Here is a 20399-nt window from a genome sequence, read left to right as displayed (position 1 = left end):
AGACAAGCTGCGCTCTCGACACGGCGATGACCTGTCAAGAGTTTCCAAGCACATGTTGTGCCCTCCTTTCGCTTACATCTTGGCAGGAAAGTCGGGTCACGCCGGGTGCCAATTAGGGGACACGGAAGCAAAAGACTCCTTCGGCCGATCGGAGGTGAGTTGGCGAGCTCCAGCCGGCGTCCTCTGATGTGATGTCTTGACTGACGGCCGCGTTTCTGCTCATATCGCCAACTTTTAATCATGAAAAAGACATCTGAACTCCACACCCAACATGGACTCATTCACGCCCATAGACGGTTTTATCCGTATATTAATCTATATATATATATATATATATATATATAATTTTATATATATATATATATTTTAAATTTTTATATAAATATTTCTTTAAATTTAAATATATATATATATATATATATATGTATATATATATATATGTATACATATATATATATTTAAATTTAAAGATATATATATATATATATATATTAATATAGATATTAATATATTAATATATATATATATATTTAGACTATAAAGGAGTTTGTGATCGTGAATTACAAGCCCAATTAACCTCTGTCATGGTGAAGTCGTGACTGAAGAGGAGTCACTTCATGGAGTTACGCTCGCAAACAAAAGCAACTCTCAGGTCACAACATGCATCACGAGGCCTAATTGGCCTCATCAGACATCTCGCCTCCAGTTCTCCCAATTACAAGCTGACGCAATTAATTGCACTCCAAATCAAAAGCATTTTTCTCTCATTAGTCTTTTTAATTAAACACGGGCGGTGATCGGGGTGAGCATCGGTCTTCTCAGATTTTGATGCACCTGGAGATGGTGTGAGTTGTTTTTTTTTTTTTTTTTGGGGCATAATTACACCATGTGATGAAACAGGGCTTTGGGCCAGGCCCCCCAAAATCCACTTTCATTCTCCTTAAATCCTGTGGCTTTATCTTTAATCAGCGCCGACCGCAAGACGCAGCTAATAATCTTTTTGACAAAATAATGAATTTTTAAATAAAACGGGATTACTATTAATGCAGATTTTAGTGCGCTTGATCCTCAGGGGACGGAAGAGCCGGAAATTGATTGCCTTCCCAGATTGTTATAGCATAATATCTATTCAAAATGTCCTCAATGAAAAGTTAATTTGTGTGCCCACTTGGCCAATCGGATATTTTTTTTTTGCACACAGTGTCAGCTACACCTGCGACGATTACCGAAATAACTTTTGTTTTTCTGTACCAACCGATTCCAATTTATTAAAATTTCGGGGCCGGTTCCAATTGCGCCACAAATCCGAAACGAGTATCCGAGTCCAGTGGGCGATGCTAAATTTCTTCCGATGTCATCAATGTGGGCGGAGCATGGCCTCAAAATGATCGTCGTTGGCCATGAATCCAAATGAACGATCACATGATATAGAAACCAAACGTACGGCCGAGATACGAAAGCATCTGGATGCACACGAACGCGAGCAATTAAAAGTCCAGACGTGCTCTTCAACTGGTCGTTTTCTACATTTGGAGGTGCCAAATGGGACCATTAAACGTCGTAATTGAACATAATCTGAAAGTAGATAATCATTAAAACTGCCACGGGAAAAGTTCAACGGTCATCTCGAGTTTTTATTCCACCTTTTGGCATCTTTACAACCGTGCGCTTTTCATCATCCCGTTAAGCAGACGCGCCGACCGTAGTAAATATGGATCAAAGAGATGAATCGGGGGGTAGGCAAACATTCCAAGATGAAATTGTCATTTTGGAAAGGGGGCATAGGAGCCAAGTAATTTGGAGATGAGTTGAAAAAAAAAGTACAAAGTATAAATGTGTATAAGAATAAAATATATTTTTTTAAATTATTTTTTTATTAATTAAATAATAATTATTAAATAAAACAATTATTTTTTTTATTTAATTAATTAATATTTTTTGTAATACCAATAAACAAACCAATTTGAAAAACGAATGACATTTTAATTTGAGGGTGGTAATAAAAACATTTCAACAAATATTACACTTGATAATTAAATAATTGCTCGTTGGGCCAGACTTTGCTCACCTCTGATTTAATTTTTACGATTAAACATGATGGTGGAATATCATCTGCATCAACACAGCTGAGGGTAAAAAAGAAAAAAAAATGATGGTCATCTTGATTTTTTTTTTTTTCGCCCACCACTATTTGGCATCTGTACAAAGGTCCGCTTTTCAACCATCAGACGGGTGTGCGAACCGTATTAAATATAGATCATAGAGATAAATGATAGCGTATATTACCCGTGTGTAATTCACTTACGGGCTGGCCAAAAGGGGAAGAGCTGATTTAATAGCGCGGAGATAGCCTTTAGCCAGCTGGGCCGGGAAAGTTGGATGGAATTTTATTAAAAAAGAAATCAAATGTGCAAGACTTTTCTTATCTGGCCAGCGGACATCAGCAAGAACGCTGATTGCACTTTTCTCAAGTGACGACGTTATTACGGCCAAGGTGACAAAGCAACGGGCTGCACACTGCAGAAACTCCGCTTGAAAGGTGGAATAAATTACTTTAAAGTGGAAGTCAACCTCAGAAAATCTTGGCAAGAAAATGTTCTAGGCGGCTTCACTCGTCTAAAAATGGCATTTGGATTATTGCGTTTGTGCAATATGAGACAAGCGGCAAAATCCACACTTTTTTTTTTTTTTTTTAAGTCATCTCAGAGGGCGGCCATTTTGTTCAATTGAAAATGACATCACAGTTACTCAGGGCTCAGACAACGACCAATCATGGCTCAGCTTCGGAAGTCATTTTAAGTCGACAGAAGTGACAAAATGGCCGCCTCTGAATTCATATTGCGCAAACCCAATATTAAGGCATTGACTGCCATTGACGGCTAAAGACGTCAAAGATCCTTCCTTTTTTTTTTTTTTTTTTTACTCGGCTGGTAGTGAATGAGTTCATCAGAATCCCGCTTTTCGACTCGTGGGCCTGCATAAAAAATATTCTTGTTAAGAACATTTTTGGGTTGACTTCCCCTTTAAGCAAAAATGATCTGCCAATGGGCTTTTTTAGAAGCAGCCTCTGATGTCTCAAAACGAGCCTATTTATACGGCTTGCTCTGGGAACGATTTTTCCAGAGGGCAACATACAATTTAATATGCTGTCGGTCAACATATGATAAGAAAAATAAACATATTTAAAGGGGGAAAATAACTGATGAAACTTAGTGTAAACACGCTAGGAGCAACTTGTTTTCTACTGTTGTGAAATGCGCTACATAAATAAAGTTGTTTTGTATTGTATTTAACGCATACACACGATGCAACAGCTAGCTTCTCGCGTTACAATTTAAACTGAGGACAGGTGATACTGCCCAACTACCTGAAACATTTCCAAATTAGGAAAATAAAAAGTAAGCTAACTGTTAGCTAACAACAAAAGCAGCAACTGATGATGAAATTCAGCAGACATGAGGAATAATAATTAAAACTGTGTGTTAGTTTGGAGAACTGAAGCAAATGTGTTCATTAGCCGCTAGCTAACTGTGCTGCTATGCGATTAAAAAAAAAAAAAATTACGAGATCATATTGGAATGTTTTTTTTATAACTTCCAATTAAAAATGTATTTTGGATTTTGAAAAGTGTGACCTAATGTACAATTTTTATTTATTTTTTTTACATTTATAGTTCGAAAAAAACGACTGAGTTATCACAAATTTGAATATTGAACGGATGAGCCGCACCGGAAAGGGACGACGCAGCAACTTACCGATGAAGTAGGCCAGCAGGAAGAGCAGCGTGACGGAGACCAGGATGGCGCTGAGGGCGGCGCATTTCCAGTTGCAGTGCTTGTACGGCTTCTTCAGGCTGAAGGCGGGCCGGGAGAAGGTGCTGCGGGGCAGGGGTCGCGGGGGCGGCGAGTACACCGTGCTGGAGGTCAGCGGGTACCCCGGCGACGTGGTGCAATACATGGGCGAGGTTCCGCCGGGCTTGAACAGGAAGTGCCTGCGGAGAGGGAAGCGGCTTGAGTCCATGTCGACGCGGGCTTGTCCATCAAGTGTAATTGTGTTCCCAGGCACACTCTGTACCGTCACCATGGCAACCCCGCTGCCGGATTAGACGCGAGATATAAAACGCACTAAAGGAGCGCTCCCCAACGTTTTTGGAGCCGTGAAACGCTTTCATATTTCATTGCGCGGAATGTTACATGGACTTCAATTTTAAAATGTTTTTTTTTTTTTTTTTTTTTGCTTTCTGGAATAGCGTCGCTTAAATTTGGACAATCAAATTACCTACGGCTACCAAATACACCTCCATGCCCACCTATTCCTAGGAGCTACCGTACTTCCTGCCTTGCTAGCAAGCTAGCAACCGACCAGCTAGCTAGCTAGCCAGCTAGCTTACATACCTTCCTACCTACCCCAAAACTCGTTTTAAGGATTTTTTAAGGTTGCTTGTTTTAAGAAATCTCGCTGAGAGTGATTTTCCTATTCTATTGGCAGACAATTTTACTTCATATCCTCCTCTTTTTGTTATATTTTTTACTATGTAGGCTCTTCTTCTCTCTCATCATTTTATGCGGCTTGCCATGTGTACAGAAGCACAAGCTCACACTCTGATGATCAAAAAAGCATTTTTTTGGGGGTTTTTTTTTTGTTCTTGCTCCAAGTTCAGCCCGGCACGAAATGGCCCACGGAGCGAGACCGTCGGTTGAAGACCCTTGCACGAGGCTTTGCTGAGTGATACAATACAATTTTTTTTCTTCCTTATTCACAGCAACGCGTCTAAGAGAGTGCGTGTCAAGGGTATTCGTTGATCCTTTGAGGAAGGCGCCCGGGCCGCGTCAAGACGGGCCGAACTTGCGCTCCATCAGAGGCGACCGCGCCACAGTCAAGGCCCTTTTACTGACACGTTTACAAGAGGCGGGCGTGATTAAATGGCACATTACGGCATGTCGTGAAGGACGTGACTGGGAACATGTGTTACCTTTAAGTACAGGGGCGGGGCGGGACGGGATGGACACACGATGGCGCAGTTTGAGGAGTTATGGCGGCCATTTTGAAGGAAATGGATGAGAAAAAGGCGACCCGATCATGTCTCATTGAGCTTTTGTGGGGCATTCGTTAGAGTACTTGAATTTTAAATGATCATGAAACTCTGCCATTAGTATTTCAGGTAACGACCAATCATGGCTCAGCTTTAGAACAAGTGAGCCGCGATTGGTTGGCAGTGACAAAATGGCCGCCGACTGAGATGACTAAAACAGCAGGATATAGCTGCTTAAAGTCATGTAGAACAACATTGGAAACAATTTTTTGGGGTTGACTTTTTGTGCATCCTGTTTTTATTCTTTTATAATCACAACCACCGAGTAGGAACAGGCTTTTATCGCTTGTGTTTATACTCGCACACAAAAACGACTTAAGCGTAAAATCCAATTAACTGATTGCATTGGGAATGGGATAAAGGTGCGGATCTCGGAATTTTGCTAAGTGGATTATGGCCACTTATGTTAGGCGACGTCACTCCCAGCTGGGGCGGGGGGGGGGGGGATTCGGATACGTTTTTGACGAGTTTGCGAAGCACCGTGCGACATTGCGTTTGATAGACTTTTGAAAAGTTTATTTCAACCTTAATTCCATTTCTTTTTCTCAAACATCTTAACAGTCATTTTCTTCTCTACCAGCAGCAACAATAAAAATGTGATTTTGATGACAAAATGTATAGACAATAAATTACTGATGTAACAATTTTACATTTGACACACTTTACAAACTACTGCCATGATATTTAGTAGTAGTCGTACTTAATTGTGTGTGTGCGTATGTACATGAAATCATCACACGTACTGCTAAATTTAAATAGTCACCGTCATCTTTTTTGACACACATTGGAGTAGATTTAACGAGACAAACAAGTTGATGACTGATCAATCACAAACGGATTGCAACGGTGGAATTTCCAGATTTGTTCACAAGCGTCTGGCGTCATTCGCATAAAAATACGTAATTGGCGGCAATTGATGCATGATCGCCACCCAGAGGGCTGGAGCAGAACTGCATCACCAGCAACTTCATCTCATTTTCCAAAGGTGTCACATTTTTGTTTCTCCATTAATCTCGTCGCCAAACCCGAAGGACCGATCTACAGCTGTCCGGCATTACTTCTCATCCTTGGCAGAGGTCCATGCTCGAGGTATCGTTATTTCTCTTTACCGATTGTCCAAGAGAAAATAATGCGCTTCCGTCGCCTCGCAATCGGACATGCGGGGGTCGGTTTTGCACGCCCTCTTAAGTTAGCGATTACGCTTCATTATCCGCTAAAGGGCTACATGGGGACGGATTGAGCTTCTGGCACACAAATACAAACACCCCCACACACACACACACACATCAATGGCATTTTGATAGCAGAGAATGTGTGATGGAAACATAGCGCAAGGCATTGGCGACAGAAGCGGGGCAAGCATGCGACCTTACCCGTCGTTGCAGGCGGCGTCGTGGCGTGCGGACGCCAGTATGTCCATCTCAATGGGGTTGTCCTGTAAAGTCTCAAGGAATGCCTGCTTTGCTATGTTTCTACACACAGGTGGAGAGATGGAGATGAAGCCGCTGGTGAGATGCGCGTGCGGGGAGCACAAATAAAAAAAATACACTGTTCCGCTCAACAAGGACAGACAGCGTGGGACATTCAACACCTTATGGAACGACTACAACTACTTCTACTTCTACGACGGCTACAACAAAAGTGGGCGTCGCCCCCAACCATCTTTGGGTACGCTGGCCTACCTGGTTTTGTACGAGCCCTGCCCTTCTCTGCAAGCGTCTTGCTCCTCTCTAATAAACATTAGAGTGTTCTGGCTCCTTGTAAGGTTGTGGTTGGAAAAGAACAACGTGTCACGAGCAGATGGGAAACGTTGAGGAGCAATGGATTTAAATGTTGTCGCTAGCGCTGCGTCGTCCCAGCGAGAGAAGCGTTTGGGTATGGCGGAGTGGGCGACATAAGCAATCAGAGCTGGGCACTTGACCCTTTTTTTGCCGGTCAGTCCCCCCGCCCTGCTGCCGCGATCTCGGTACGGTCTTATTTATAAAAATTGTCGACCACACCCCCGTTCCCCGGTAGGGGGGGCATAACAGAAAATTATTGAGAAGCACTGACGTACGCAAACAGATGTTCACTTACTGACGTTCCCGCTAACTGGTTCATCCAATCACATTCAGACCCCTTCGAGGCCTCGCCAGTCGGAAATTGCACAAAAAAAAAAAAAAAACTCTAACACCAAATTTTTGCGTTGTATTGTAGTAAACTTGCAGTTATGTCATGCCGATTGTTGCAAGACTCGGCTCACGTGACTGCCCGTGAGACCATGACGGTGATTTGTCATTTGTGACTGGATGAGTGAGATGTGGAGTGCGGCCAGTGGAAAAGTGGGAAGAGGACTGAGCGTGCGTCTGCGGCAGGAAGGCTCGTTGGATGTTTTCTCTGGCGACGGCAGTCGTTCATTTTTAAAATGAGGTTATTGATCGACCGCCGCTCGTCTTTGTTACCTCGTAGTGCGGGCGCGCCGCTCCAGAATATTGTCTGTCATATTCAGCAAGCGAGTGCGCTACTGATGTCATTTTTAGTCCAATATTTCCAAGCGGCTGCGGCACCGCGACTAGCTTAGCGCGAGAACTACCACCTGTTGATTTCAATTGAGGCGGCCGTTTTTTACATGCTCAAACACGTGATTGGCAATTTCATTGCAGAGTGCGAAAGTTGATCAATTGACAAGTCAGTTCAACCCCGGGGACGAACGATAATGGAAGACACAAGGGACAAAGAAAAGGTTATCGGTTATACGGATGAGAGGGAACATGAAGGACATGTACTCGGGTCCGCATACGATGAACAGAACACGGAGGACCTTGGGTAATAGTTTTAAAAGTTGAACTTAAAGTACACAGAGCCAATTTGCTTCTGCAGGCAGGGCCCCCAGCACACCAGAAAGGGGGAGAGAGAGAGAGAGAGAGAGAGAGAGAGAAAGAGAGAAGGAGAGAAGGAGAGAGAGAGAAAGAGAGAAGGAGAGAGAGAGAAAGAGAGAGAGAGAGAGAGAGAGAGAGAGGTGTACTGCAGCGAGCCAAATAAACCAGCTTTTAATTTATCGGCCTTGATAGTTTAAAAAAAAAAAAAGACAGATGCCAATAATGTAGATACAAAGTATACAAGAAACAGAAGTAAAATGGAAGACAGCAGAGATAAAGGCAAAGGCCTTTAGGTAACGGGTTACCTAGGCGACAAACGGAAGATGGGACATAATAGGGACAAAGTGGAAGCAGCATACATGGGACAAAAAGGCGACATAAGATGAAATTCAGGCGACATCTGGAGACACGAGGGGGGGGGGGGTGACATGTTTAGCACGGCCGACATTTGCAAAAGCAGCTTGTCACTCCGATCGCTTTCACATGAGCAAGCAGCCTTAATGAATGTTGTGCGCAAGCCTCGCAGGACGGAATAAGGCCCATTTTCCGTTTCCCGCGTGGCCTCGTCGGTTTCATAAGCAAACAACAATGGAGGAACGCGGCGTCCACGTTGCGACAGGCGGCTGCTCCAAGAGAAAAGTCCTGCTTTTCAAGTCTTTTCACGTGCGAGGAATCCAACTTTTAATGAGCACAGATACCTGGGCCCAGGCGGGATGCGAGATCGGAATGTGGCCAAACGCCGCCGAATTCACTTTTTATTTTTTACTTTTATTATTATTATTTCCTGGATAAGGCGCACCCGAATATAAGCCGCAGCAAATCTTTTTCCGGAAAAAAAAACCCCAGTGCCTTTTAACACGGCAACAAGTTTGCTCATTAAAAAAAGAACAGACCCAAAAGGAAAAAAAAAAGAGATTTATTTCACGTATTTTCTCAACTTTAGAGCGCCCCCTACTGGTGAAAGTAAATCCAGGATACACTTCACCCCAAAGCCGCTCTAAACGGTAAATATAGTTGTCAGCTGCCTTTTCGGAAGGAACCAAAATAATAAACACATTAATCAGGCAAGACCGGGCCATCAAACGACGAGTGTCCGCTTCTCTTGATTTGGTTGGGCGGGGTTAATAACGAGATCCGAGCCACATGAACGCCGATGACGCCGGACGGGCGCACTTGACGCGAGGGCCTTCGGTCCATGAACGCTGCGACACGCCGGCTGATTAACGCGAATCGACGCCGCTTTTCACTCGCCATCCGACGTGATTATAATTGAGACCTGGTCGTGTCGCCATGGTTACCAACGCACAAAAAAAAAAAAAAAAACATCACAAAAGACCCAAAAAGCAGCACTTTTCTCTTGTTAGTCACGATCGTCGCTCTCGACATCCTGAATGATAAGGTTGTCCTCGTTTTATTGCTCATCGTTGCAAAAAAAAAAAAAAATGAACACAAATGAGACCAAATTGCAGTTAACGGCAAAATATGCTCATTCTGAGTCCGCCAAAATATTTTTGGAGCCATATTATATTACGGCTTACTTGTTAGAAGAAAGTATAATTTTGCTGAAATTAAATCATGCAGTGACCGTTCCCCATTTTATGACTTATTTTCTTGTTATTTTTACACATTTATTTATTTCTTCACTTTTTTATTTTTATTTATTTATTTATTTGTGTGTGTGATTCGAAAACCTGGCCCTACGTCTGTCGTCGCGGACGCGCACCCGCACTCTTACCTGGTCTCCAGCGGGATGTTGCTGTTGAGCAGCCAGTTGTCCGGGGCGCCGCCGGCATCCGGGGCGCCGCCGTCGGGCAAGGCGGAGGAGCCGCCGTCGGTGGGCGCGGGGCTGGGGTTGCTCCGCGGCGTGTAGTTGCCCCGATTCAAGGAGTTGACGGAGGTGGCATGGTGCTGATGGTGGTTGGGCGAGTGCGAGTGGGACAGCGGCAAGGGGGGTGTGCGCAGCCGAGGGTGGTTCTGAAAGACGGCGTCTGGAAGGCAAAAAGAAGGGGATGCGTTCAAAGCTCGTCACGGTACTTCAAATTTTTTCCGTTTTTGAAAAATGCATTAGACTCGCACGAAATATCGGCGTCCAATGGGAAAATCGTTTCATCAGTTTCACCAATCAAAACAAAATGGAGGAGACATGTTGATCAGAACAGGACGCAAAAACCGTAAATTGAACAGAAGGTCGGCCATTTAGTGTGGTAAGAAACCATTTTAGGCAATTTTCACAAATCAGGTTGCCCCGGCAGATGGCCAACGCTGAATTGCTGGACTTTGGTGATTACGCCGTAAAAATGTACAATATGTAATTAAGGTGTACTAAACATGACACGCAGAAATCAACTCAGTAGCGTCCCTGCAACGTTAGAAAAAAAAAAAAAACAGCTTCACCAATTAACACAATGCGATGGACAAACAAAAAAAAAGTCAATCCGGTGAATCTTTTTTTTTTTTTAACTTTCCAGAGGGCGCTAGCTACTGAGTGAGTTCTGAGGAGTCATGTTGGAGAGAATTTTAACTCCAAGACAAATTCTTTCAATGCATTTGTCTTCTTGAGCAGAAAAAAAGTATTGGAGTCTTTGAAATTTCTGAGTTACAAATGAGCAGCGTGTGTTCAGCCCTCACTCAGTACCGATTTGAGAGTTTCACAGATTTGGAGTTTTGATTTGATTTCATTGTGACTTTTGTTTTTTAAATTCACTTTGTTTGAAATCATTTTTAGTGTGGGTTTCTTAGTAATTCTTTTTTTTTTAAATGCTTGATTTTAATTTCATTTTTTTAAACTTGTTTTTAGTATTAGTTTTATTTTATTTTATTTTTTTTTTAAATTTGTGGAGCACAAGATAAAGTTAATAAAAATCCCCCTAAAAACGTCAACCTTTTTTCTTCTGTACAATAAGAATGACCAAATTTTCAATTATATTTTATACAAAGTTTTTTTTTTTTTTTTAAAGCACTCCAGTTTTCATCTTATTGAATTAGCAAAAATGAATTGATAATACTGGGTGGTCTCATATTTTTTTTTTTTTTTGCAACAGGTGTTTTATGAAGCACTCTGCAGGTATATGCCACCAAAATCCATATTTCATTTTAACATTGCTTTTGGATGAGCGTTCACCAAAGTCTAACAGCTATGCAAAAGTCCAAAGTGCCAAATATATAAACACAAGAAACAATAAAAACAGTCTTTAGTCATCTGGCGCCGTCACTTTTCTTGCCTGCTCAAACACTTTGAAGCGTTTATGTCAAAATAAAAAAAAAAAAAGAGAGATAGAACCTGGACGCCATAAACTAGCGAGCGACGGGCTCGTTTCGATTTATAATGTGCATCTTTCATTGGCCATCTGCAAAGAGTGCACCGGGCGCTGATTTACCTTCCCACTCGGCTTTGAACCCGGTTCAGTGCCGCATATTTCATGGTCGGGAGCCCAGACAAGGAGAGTGTTTTGCAGGGGGGGGGCGTGGGGGGCGCTACTGTATATCACGCTAGTGTCGCGTCGACAGATGGCCGAGCGGGGCGCTTCCCTCGTAATTAGCTCGGCGGCTGAGGAGATGGCGTGGAAAAAAAAAAAAAAGGGCCGGCGCGGGTTTCGGGGACGACCTCCGTAACTGGAGCCCAAACTGCGCTAATAAGATTATGCTAATGTGGTTTATAAGACGCGCATGCACGGATGAACATCAGATCATATTTAGTGCAGAAACGTGACGACTCAAACGTCAGCGCACGTCTGCCAGCATTCAAGGTGCCTCTGATGAACCGCAAATAAAGTTCAGCTGTTCCAGTACGCATGATTCTCAAGCTGAAGTGTTCGTGCGAACACGGACGGTTGTTTTAAACTATTTAGAATTTTTTTTTTTCAATTGGTGTCAAAGTTCACATTGACGTGGAGAAAGTTTTGAATTTGAAATGATTCATCTTTTTTTTTTTTTTTGGGCTGAAGCTATTTGAAAGCGGTGTGTAGACTTTTTCTTCCTCACTGCTAATTTCCTTTGAAAAGATCATTTAACCTTCTTTATGCAACAGACATTTTTTTTTTCAATGAAACACAGCAGGATGGTCGTGATATTTTCTTTAACTCCTCATGCTAAATTATTTTTCAATTTTATATCGTTTCTGAAATACAAGTGAATGGCTGAATTCTTGTTCTCAGGTGGAAACATTGCTTTTAACGTAAAAGGCAAAAGTCCAAAAACAAAGCAAAGTCGATGCCGCAATCATTCAAAAGGATGGCAAAAAAAAAAAAAAAAAATTAATGGTTTTCTATTGAGCGTCTGAAAAGAAAAGGCGATTCATTAATTATCGCACAGAAAGCGAGGATGGCGACTGGACCACAAAGGGCAAAACTTTCACATGCTTTTACCAAACAGAAGCCCTTCGACCGTATTCAGCGTGAAGAAAGGAGCCCTTTTCCATTTTTCTTTGCGGCAGATGCACGCGTCAGTCCGAGCCTCCCGACGCTTCTCTGGGCCCGTAATTAAGCTAATGCACTTCATTAGCGCCGACATCGTCCTCCCCCGCATGCTGACTGACAACACAACATGTTGGACAGCCCACCGCTCAAGAAGCGAGCGCATACATGAATTACGGCGTGGATCGTGTGCATTAAGTAATTAGCGGCGAGAGAATTACGTCACTGGAGATTGTAGCAGCCGGCTTTAGGAAATTGTTCCCTTCAATTCGTTCATTTCATTTTATTGGAGCAAATCAGCAACAGCGAGCGGCAGTTGACCAAGAAAACATGAACAATGCCTCGCGGGAGTGGGCGGAAGCAAACTCTTGAGCAATCAACACGGAAGACAATTTGCTAGCCTCGATTTCATCCAGAAAAGGAAAGCTGCATCTCTCATGGAAAGAAATAATCAGAGACAAGAAGGAGGTGCATGCGCACGGGATATGCATCTTAATAGGATGGCCGAGTGGTCTAAGGCGCCGCGTTCCGGACGCAGTCTCCCCAGGAGGCCTGGGTTCGAATCTCGTGGCTGCCAGGATGGCCGAGTGGTCTAAGGCGCCGCGTTCAGGACCCAGTCTCCCCAGGAGGCCTGGGTGCGAATCTCGAATTTCCCCATTGTGGGACTAATAAAGGCATTATTAATAGTCCAACAAGTCACTTACACGATTAGATCAAATAACTCCAATAAAAAGATTCTTGAAATTTATTACCGCATTTTCCGGATTATAAGCCGCTACTTTTTTTTTTTTTTTTTTAACCATGCGGCTAATACAACGGTGCAGTTTTTGGTGGATTTTTCTTTCTCCACTAGGGGCGCTCTCTAGTTCAGAAAATACGCTAAATAAATCTCGATTTTATTTTCTTCTCTTGGGTCTGTTCTGTTTTAACTAGCAACAATTGTTCTGTACATGCAGAATACAACTCATTTTTCTCAACATTTTTTTTTTCAAAAAGGCGCTACTGCGGCTTATTTATAGGTGCGCTATATCGTCCATAAAATACGATTAATAAAATACGATGAGTTTGGCAGTAGTACCATGGGCATCGACCACATGGGCCCAGTCCAGCCCTCATCGGCGACTGCCAATCGAAGTTGAGAGATTATTTATGTTGGTGGTAGCAGTTGGGAAGGTTGTAAGAATTATTAGTGGTGGCGGTGGCGGTACTAGTAGTAGCACTAGTAGCAATAAAAATACTAATTGTAAAAAGTACTTGTACAATGCAACAGCTGATTTGCCTCATTTCTGGACATAAACGTGCACACACACACATGCACACACACACACACAAAACGCAGCTAGCAGGCTATCATGTGAAAGCATGCGTGCTGGTCACAGCCGCAAGATCAAGCGGCGTGACATAACAAAACGACCCCCGCAAGCCCCCGTGGAAAGCGCCCGAGTGTGAGCCATTGGATTGGACAGCATTAATCAAAAGCTACGGGCCTCCTAAATAAATCATTACAACTCGCTTAGCTCGGCAGCGCCTATGGCTAATCACCACCGCGCTATTTCCAAGCCAGTAGTATTTGTCTATAAAAAAAATAAATAAATAATACAAATGGCAAGTCAAGCAACGCTTTTCAGTTGGCTCGCCCCAAGCCCACTTTTTCCTGCACCATTAGACGAGTCCGCGGGGAAGCGCCGTGCGGCAAAAGCAACCGTCTCACCCGGACTCGTCAGAGAACCAACAAACAGGTCGAGTGCAGCGAACAAACACATGGTGGCTCTACCGTTGAGCTCGCCCGCATTACTAATTGCGGCGCTTTAAACGTCACAAATAACAACATGAGGCCATGAGGCATCCTTGCGAGACCAAATGAGGGGCAAAACAAGAAAAAGTGTGTGAGGCGGATTCAGAAACATTAAAAAAAACATGCAAAGAGTTGAATAAAGATTTTTTTTTTTTTTAGGTCAACTATAATGAGATGAAAGTCGAGTCAATGTCGTTGGTATTTTTCAGCACAGTGAAATTCATCCCCCATTATTTTTTTTTTTTATGATTGACTGATTGAAAAGGAAAGAGCATGCTTTCTTAAGGTGGAACCCAGTGGCAACAAATACAATGAAAACAGCGAGGGACCTAAAATTGAACCCTGTGGAACACCATAATGTGTAATGACAACACTTCAATCATACTTTAAAACTTATCTTCGGCATCTTTTGAGAAATCTAAACGTGTTTAGAGCATGCGGGAGGGGTAAAAGGATCAATCTACCCTCCACGATAAAATGTAGTTCACGGTAACGTTATCTATAAATTGAGCTTTTCTTTGCTTTCCTGAGCCATTAGCAGCACCGCGGGCAGATGCCCGCCGCTCCTCTCCCGAGATCTCATGGATTTCCTGTCACCGCCGAAACAAGACGAGTGGTTATGCACGCGGCTTCTCTACGTCCGTCTGCCGCACATCCATCAGGGAGGGCTCCGAGATTTCGTTATGGGGGGTGGGGGCTTACGGGGGGGGGCACAGATGGTCGGTGATCATCATGCGATGGACGTGATGCATCTCAATTTGTGTCAAGGAAAAAAAAAAAAAAGAAGATATGTCGCTATGCAAAGGGCATTAGCCACGCTCGCCGTGCACTGACAAGAATGCAAGAGGACAAATTGTCAGCCGGCTGCACTCCACTGACGACAAGACGACGACATCAAGAGAAACAGCCCCGACTCCAACTAAACGACATCATGGCATCGTGTTGTGATTTATGTCTTGTCCACATAAACAACTAAGTCAGTTTTTCAATGTTTTGGGGGGACTTCTAGCCACAAAGAATCAGCATTTTCCACCACTGAAAACTAAGGTCAGAAACAGATTAAAAAAAAAAAAAGGATCTCTTTTTTATGGCATCACAAAATAGTAATAATGTGAAATGTTACCGAGACATTAATAGAATGAGGGGGAAAATATTGATTAAAAAAGGTACTTTCAAGAAATACTACAAAATATCTGTACAAATAAATATACAATAAAAATATTTGGTGACAAAAAAACTATTTTTTGGAAAGAAATATATCGACTAATATCTTTGAAAAGAGAACTACAAAGGTATTGCGGTACTTATGTATTCACATAGCATATTTAAAACAAAAAGAAGAACATCAAAACATACCGAAAAGTATAATAAAAACAAATAGTTTAAACGAGGGAGAAAAACAGATAGAGAGAAAGAAAAGGAGATAGATAGGTAGAAGAGAGAGAGAGAGAAAGCTTTCTCTTTAGCTTTCTCTTTCTCTCTTTAGCAAGCTAGCTAGCTAGCTAGCTAGATAGATAGATAGATAGAGAGCGAGATAGCTACATAGCTAGGTAGATAGAAAGAATGTAGAATTCCAGACAAATATTTTTCAGTGTCTCTTTTATAGCTAGCTAGCAAGATAGCAAGGTGCAAATATGCCAACGGGGTAGCTAGCTAAATCGCTACTAGAAAGACAACTAGACACTATCTGGATTATACCACAAAAAATATCTGTCAATACCATCCAGCCGAATCTGTGTAAAGACAAACAGACGCTCAACTCACTCACGCCACCACCGTGAGAAAATTTAATTGTCACAGCAGCGATCGTCCCAATTAGCCTCCCAGGTTTTAGGGGTAACCTTTTTCAAAGCACATTTTCTTCACCCTTGCATGTACATGGGGAGATGATGAAGCAGTTTGAGCCCTTACTTGAGTTCTCTTGCATCACCCCCCCCCGTCAATACACCCCCCCCCCCAGGCTTTGAGGAAGCACGGCTCAGCATTCCAGCCCGGTCAGGTGTGATCTGCCGGAGGGCGGGACAGTCGCTTTTTAATTTTTGTTTCCCTTCAGCAGCTGCATTGAGAGCCCACAGTGGCCCGGGCCCCCTGCTGCTGAGCATTAAGAGATGCTAATAGCGGAACGTCGGCGGGTCTCAGATGCGGCGTACGCTGGGGGGGGGGGATCCCGCTGGCAGCCTCCCCGGGAAGGAAGCGCCTCGGAGAAAGCCGACGGCCACCGTGAACCGCACGCGGCACAAAGGGGACTGCAGGCTCATCTGCCTTGCAGCCACGAGGGTTCGAAAGAAAGAAAAGAAAAAAGAAAAAAAAAAAAACACACTGGATCCTTCCAGGCTTCTATTGAGCTCCCACGAAATCCTGCGGAACACTTAAATCCTGCATGTGGGCTCCGAGATGACCTCGGGCAAGTGTGATGCAATGTGATAAAAAGCCACCTGCGCCGCAGTGCAGCACACAGACGGTGAGCTTGTTTACCGACAATTAAAAATGTATCATGAAAAATGATTTTCCCCTACTCTTGTCTGGCTTTTTAATGGCCTGTTGGTGCGCCACAAAAAAAAAAAAAAAAAAACACCTGAGAGACGTTGCGGGAGCTTTTTAAGCTTCCCTTTCCGACCGAACCTTCACCGGACGCAACATTAGCATCATGGAAGTGTTTCTCAACCTTCATTGGGCCAAGGCACATACTTTTACATTTGGAGAATCTAATAGCACACAGGTGGAAAAAAAAAAAAGCTACAAAAAAAAGTATGCTAGCCTGGAAAGACGTTATTTCTTCTGCCATCTAGTGGCAGAGCGTTTTATTGTCACGTACGATCATTTTGATAATGGCCACTTTAAACCGAAATGGCAGCCACTTGGGGAGCTCTTGAGACTTTTTGTTTTTGTGGGACCACAAAAAATGAAAAATATTATTTATAGCGAAAGTGGGTTCGCGGGTTAAATTAAAAAAATAATCAAGAGAGCCACCAAAACTCTTTAGCGTCAGTCAAGTATGAATGCTTCAAATTTGGACAAAATCTCTCTCAAAAATCTTTCAAGAACTTCATGGAAAAAAAAAATGACCTTAAAATGGCCACTTTGACTGGAAATAATACAATTCCTCTTCCAGCCATGGCTTTTTAATGTCTGTGTGGTTGGACTCATCGTGGCGTGATCGGCATCAGAGAGGTATCAAGTGACTTTAAAAAATAAATAAATAAATAAATTATGATTATTATTAGACATTATACACTTTCTTCAAAATTGGCAGCAGAGGAACCAAATTTCTAGGACAAGTTTGTCTTTGACGTGCCCAGTGGAAGCGGCCCGGCATTCACCTAAAAGTGCCGCTTCAGCCAAAACTGGCAGTCATCCTGCACGGCTTCTTGAGACTTTTTTTTTTTGGGTGGGCCTTCACATAATTGATATGCCAACCAAATTCCATGTTGCCAAGTGAAACTGGCTCCGAGGGATGATTTATTTATTTATTTTTTAAAAGTCAAAGAATGGGAAATGACAACAAAGAAACAAATCCCGGCACTCGAGAGTGTTTGCAGGCAGGTTTGATCCGAATCGTTCTCAATTTTGACGGAGACGTAGTAGGTGATTTTAAATGATGTTGCTACGAAAATAAAAGAGGTCATGACGGTTATTCACGTGCTTTTTGTTCCCGCAATTTGACTTTCCCAGTGGAAAAAAAATAAATAAAAAAATCCGGCTGTCGAGAAAAACGTTGGTTTTCCTCAACGTTTTACGACTTTTTTTGTGGGCTTCCTCACGATAGATATATCAAATTTCATGTGGTCGAGTGAAACTGGCTTTGGAGGCTGATTTTTTTTTTAAGTCAGTGTATAGAAACTAACTCCCAAGAAAATTGTTTCCATAGATGCTGAGGCCCCCCCCCCCCCAAAAAAAAAAAAAATCCAAGACAAATCCTGAATCCGGGCTTCTTGTCCTAACACTTCATTCAACAATAAGCGAAAAACCCGATTAGAGCATTTAATTCAATTGCGCCGCTGCATCATTTCAACGTAATTGTCGCGCTTCGCACGTGATGTGGCGCAATGCAGCAACTTTTTCGCCGGCTTAATGAGTTGCGTGGCGGCAAAAAAAAGATATATATATATTGTTTTTTTTAAAAAAAACAAAGCGGGGGGCTGCTCTGATCTCCTTTGTGATTGTAATTAACTCCTTCCTCCTCATCTGTTGTTTGCATTGGGCAAAGCGCGTTTAGCATGACGCGCTCGCTGTTGGCTCGGAGAAAAGAAAAGAAATGAAGAAGTCGTCGCCGCTCCGCCGCTGTTGTCATCCTCCTGACAGCCTTCAAGCGAAGCAAACTCTTTTTACCTCAGCAAAGCGGCCTTTTATTGTTGGAAAAAGAGCGGCAAGCCCGACGTTAGCCCCGCCCCCCCCCTCTCCAGGATCGCCTCGTCACGGCCAGATGACCACCGGGTCACCTCTTGAGGAATTAAAGGGGGATTAATAACTCATTCCAGGGAGACTCTTTTTTTTTTTTTTTTTTCCCGTCGCGAGCAGCGGAGAGTGCTTTTCTGGCCACACTGTACCTCAAAGGAATTAAAAAAAATTTTTTTTTATTGGACTCCGTACGATTTCCCGGCGGCCCCAAAACATTCAAGTATGTTCACAAGCAAAGTCAAAGATAAAAAATGTATTATAAGCGGAGAGATATTACAAAGATGGACTTTTTGTTACTGCCATTGTAAAAGTTGTTTTATTTAATTTGAAACCTAAAGAAATGTCACAGTTTTTTTCACGATAAAAGCAACAAAGTCAAAATTCCACTTGCACAAAGAACCATAAAATGAATGACGCGTTTTGTTTCAATTGCCTGTTTATCAGTTGTATCGTAAATCGGGTCGCAGGATGAGGTAAAAAAAAAAATAAAAAAAAAACAACTTTGTGGAAAAATGTCATTTTACGAGCCTGAGCGCATTGGAGCCAAGTGAGGCCGAGTTGCATGAACATGTTTTCCGATTGGGGCTCATCTCAAATAAAATACCACAAGTAAGAGTTCACCAAATCCAAAATGGCTGACTTGCTGTCCAATTTCAAACATGGGCCCTTGAGACTTTGCGTTAATCCGATTGAGTGGTTTTTCAGGGGTCATGTTTGGGCCCCCTGAAATGTTCGCCAGGAACCAGCAAAAAAAAAAGTGATTCGACTCTTCCCCGCCACCTTTGGAAACGGCAACATGACTTTTCAGCGCGAGAACATCCCACCAGCCGCCGCCGTCTTTGGCGAGCAGCCGACGCGACTTCACGACGCGTCGCACGGGACTATTTCAAAAGAGCTAATCTGGCTCGTTTGACTTGCTAATGAAAGTAACGTCGTTCGCCGGGTCATTCCCGATGTCGAGGACACCTGCGACAATGACTGCAGCCTAGCACAAACCACTTTAGGCGAGGGACGCGGTACACCCGGGACTGGTCGCCAGCCAATAGCACGGCACGTCGACAGACAACAACTCACATTCTCACCAATGCAGACAGTTTTTTTTTTTTTGCCATGTGGGAGGAAACCCAACAGGCAAAGGCCGGCACCGAGATTCGAACCCGAACCTCAAACCTGCGAGCCGGACGTCCTAACCAATCCCCCACTGTGCGTTAAATCCCTCGTCCTCTTCGAGAGCAACAACCGAACTCTGCAGCCCTCGCTTGCCGGCGTTTCCCGAGGCTGTTTATCGACTCAAAAACTTTCTTCCCTCTCTTGCTGACATAAAAAAACTAAAAAAACAGAAAGGCCATGTTGTTGCCCCCCAGCCGTCTACACGACCTCCACCACAACGTTGTCGGGCGGGACAGCGAGTCGAGTTGAGAAAGCACTCACCGTCGGCAGCTGCGGCGCACGGGGTCCCCGAGCCAGCTTTTACTAAGAATGAACCGGGGCCAAACTCATCCTCCGAGTCGGAGTCCCGAGCCCGAGCTGGCTGAGCCGCACTGTTACCTAGCAACCCCCCCAGGCTGTGATTGGCCGCAATGCAAGGGGGAGGGTACGGGAGCTGCTCGACGGGGGAGGAGGAGGCGGAGGAACAAAGCAGCGGAGGACCTGTGGACCACAAACAGAGACAAACACATATGGCGGTGGCGGGCGGCTGGGGGGGAAAAACACGCAAACAAATTCAAGACTTGAATGACAAACATCAACAACTCCTCCTTGATCTCCGCCGACTCAACCCAGCTGAGAAGAACAAGCCGTGACTTTGAGGAAGGAGAAGTCATGCCTGACTTTGCTTTCGAACA

General features: G+C 43.5%; 1 protein-coding gene across 11 annotated transcripts in view; it reads right to left on the bottom strand.

The window, feature by feature from the left end:
- tenm4 (teneurin transmembrane protein 4) overlaps positions 1 to 20399 on the bottom strand; it is a 152224-nt gene that overhangs the window by 83987 nt on the left and 47838 nt on the right. For 5 of the 11 annotated variants that reach the window (XM_088301570.1, XM_088301569.1, XM_088301571.1 and 2 more), the window contains exons 4-8: positions 19987 to 20205; positions 9686 to 9938; positions 6775 to 6849; positions 6466 to 6564; positions 3756 to 3991 (exon numbers count right to left, since the gene is read on the bottom strand). In XM_088301570.1, coding sequence (XP_088157696.1) covers positions 3756 to 3991; positions 6466 to 6564; positions 6775 to 6849; positions 9686 to 9938; positions 19987 to 20205 — 882 coding nt within the window. The remainder of the gene's footprint in view (positions 1 to 3755; positions 3992 to 6465; positions 6565 to 6774; positions 6850 to 9685; positions 9939 to 19986; positions 20206 to 20399) is intronic. The other 6 variants (XM_088301574.1, XM_088301576.1, XM_088301577.1 and 3 more) reach the window with 4 other exon arrangements.

The sequence above is a fragment of the Idiotropiscis lumnitzeri genome, chromosome 7, assembly GCF_059441095.1.
Source record: "Idiotropiscis lumnitzeri isolate Australia: NSW breed Sydney's pygmy pipehorse chromosome 7, RoL_Ilum_1.0, whole genome shotgun sequence".
In the NCBI taxonomy this organism is placed as follows: Eukaryota; Metazoa; Chordata; class Actinopteri; order Syngnathiformes; family Syngnathidae; genus Idiotropiscis; species Idiotropiscis lumnitzeri.
Note: the sequence above shows the minus strand (reverse complement) of the source record. Positions and strands in the feature narration are given on the sequence as shown.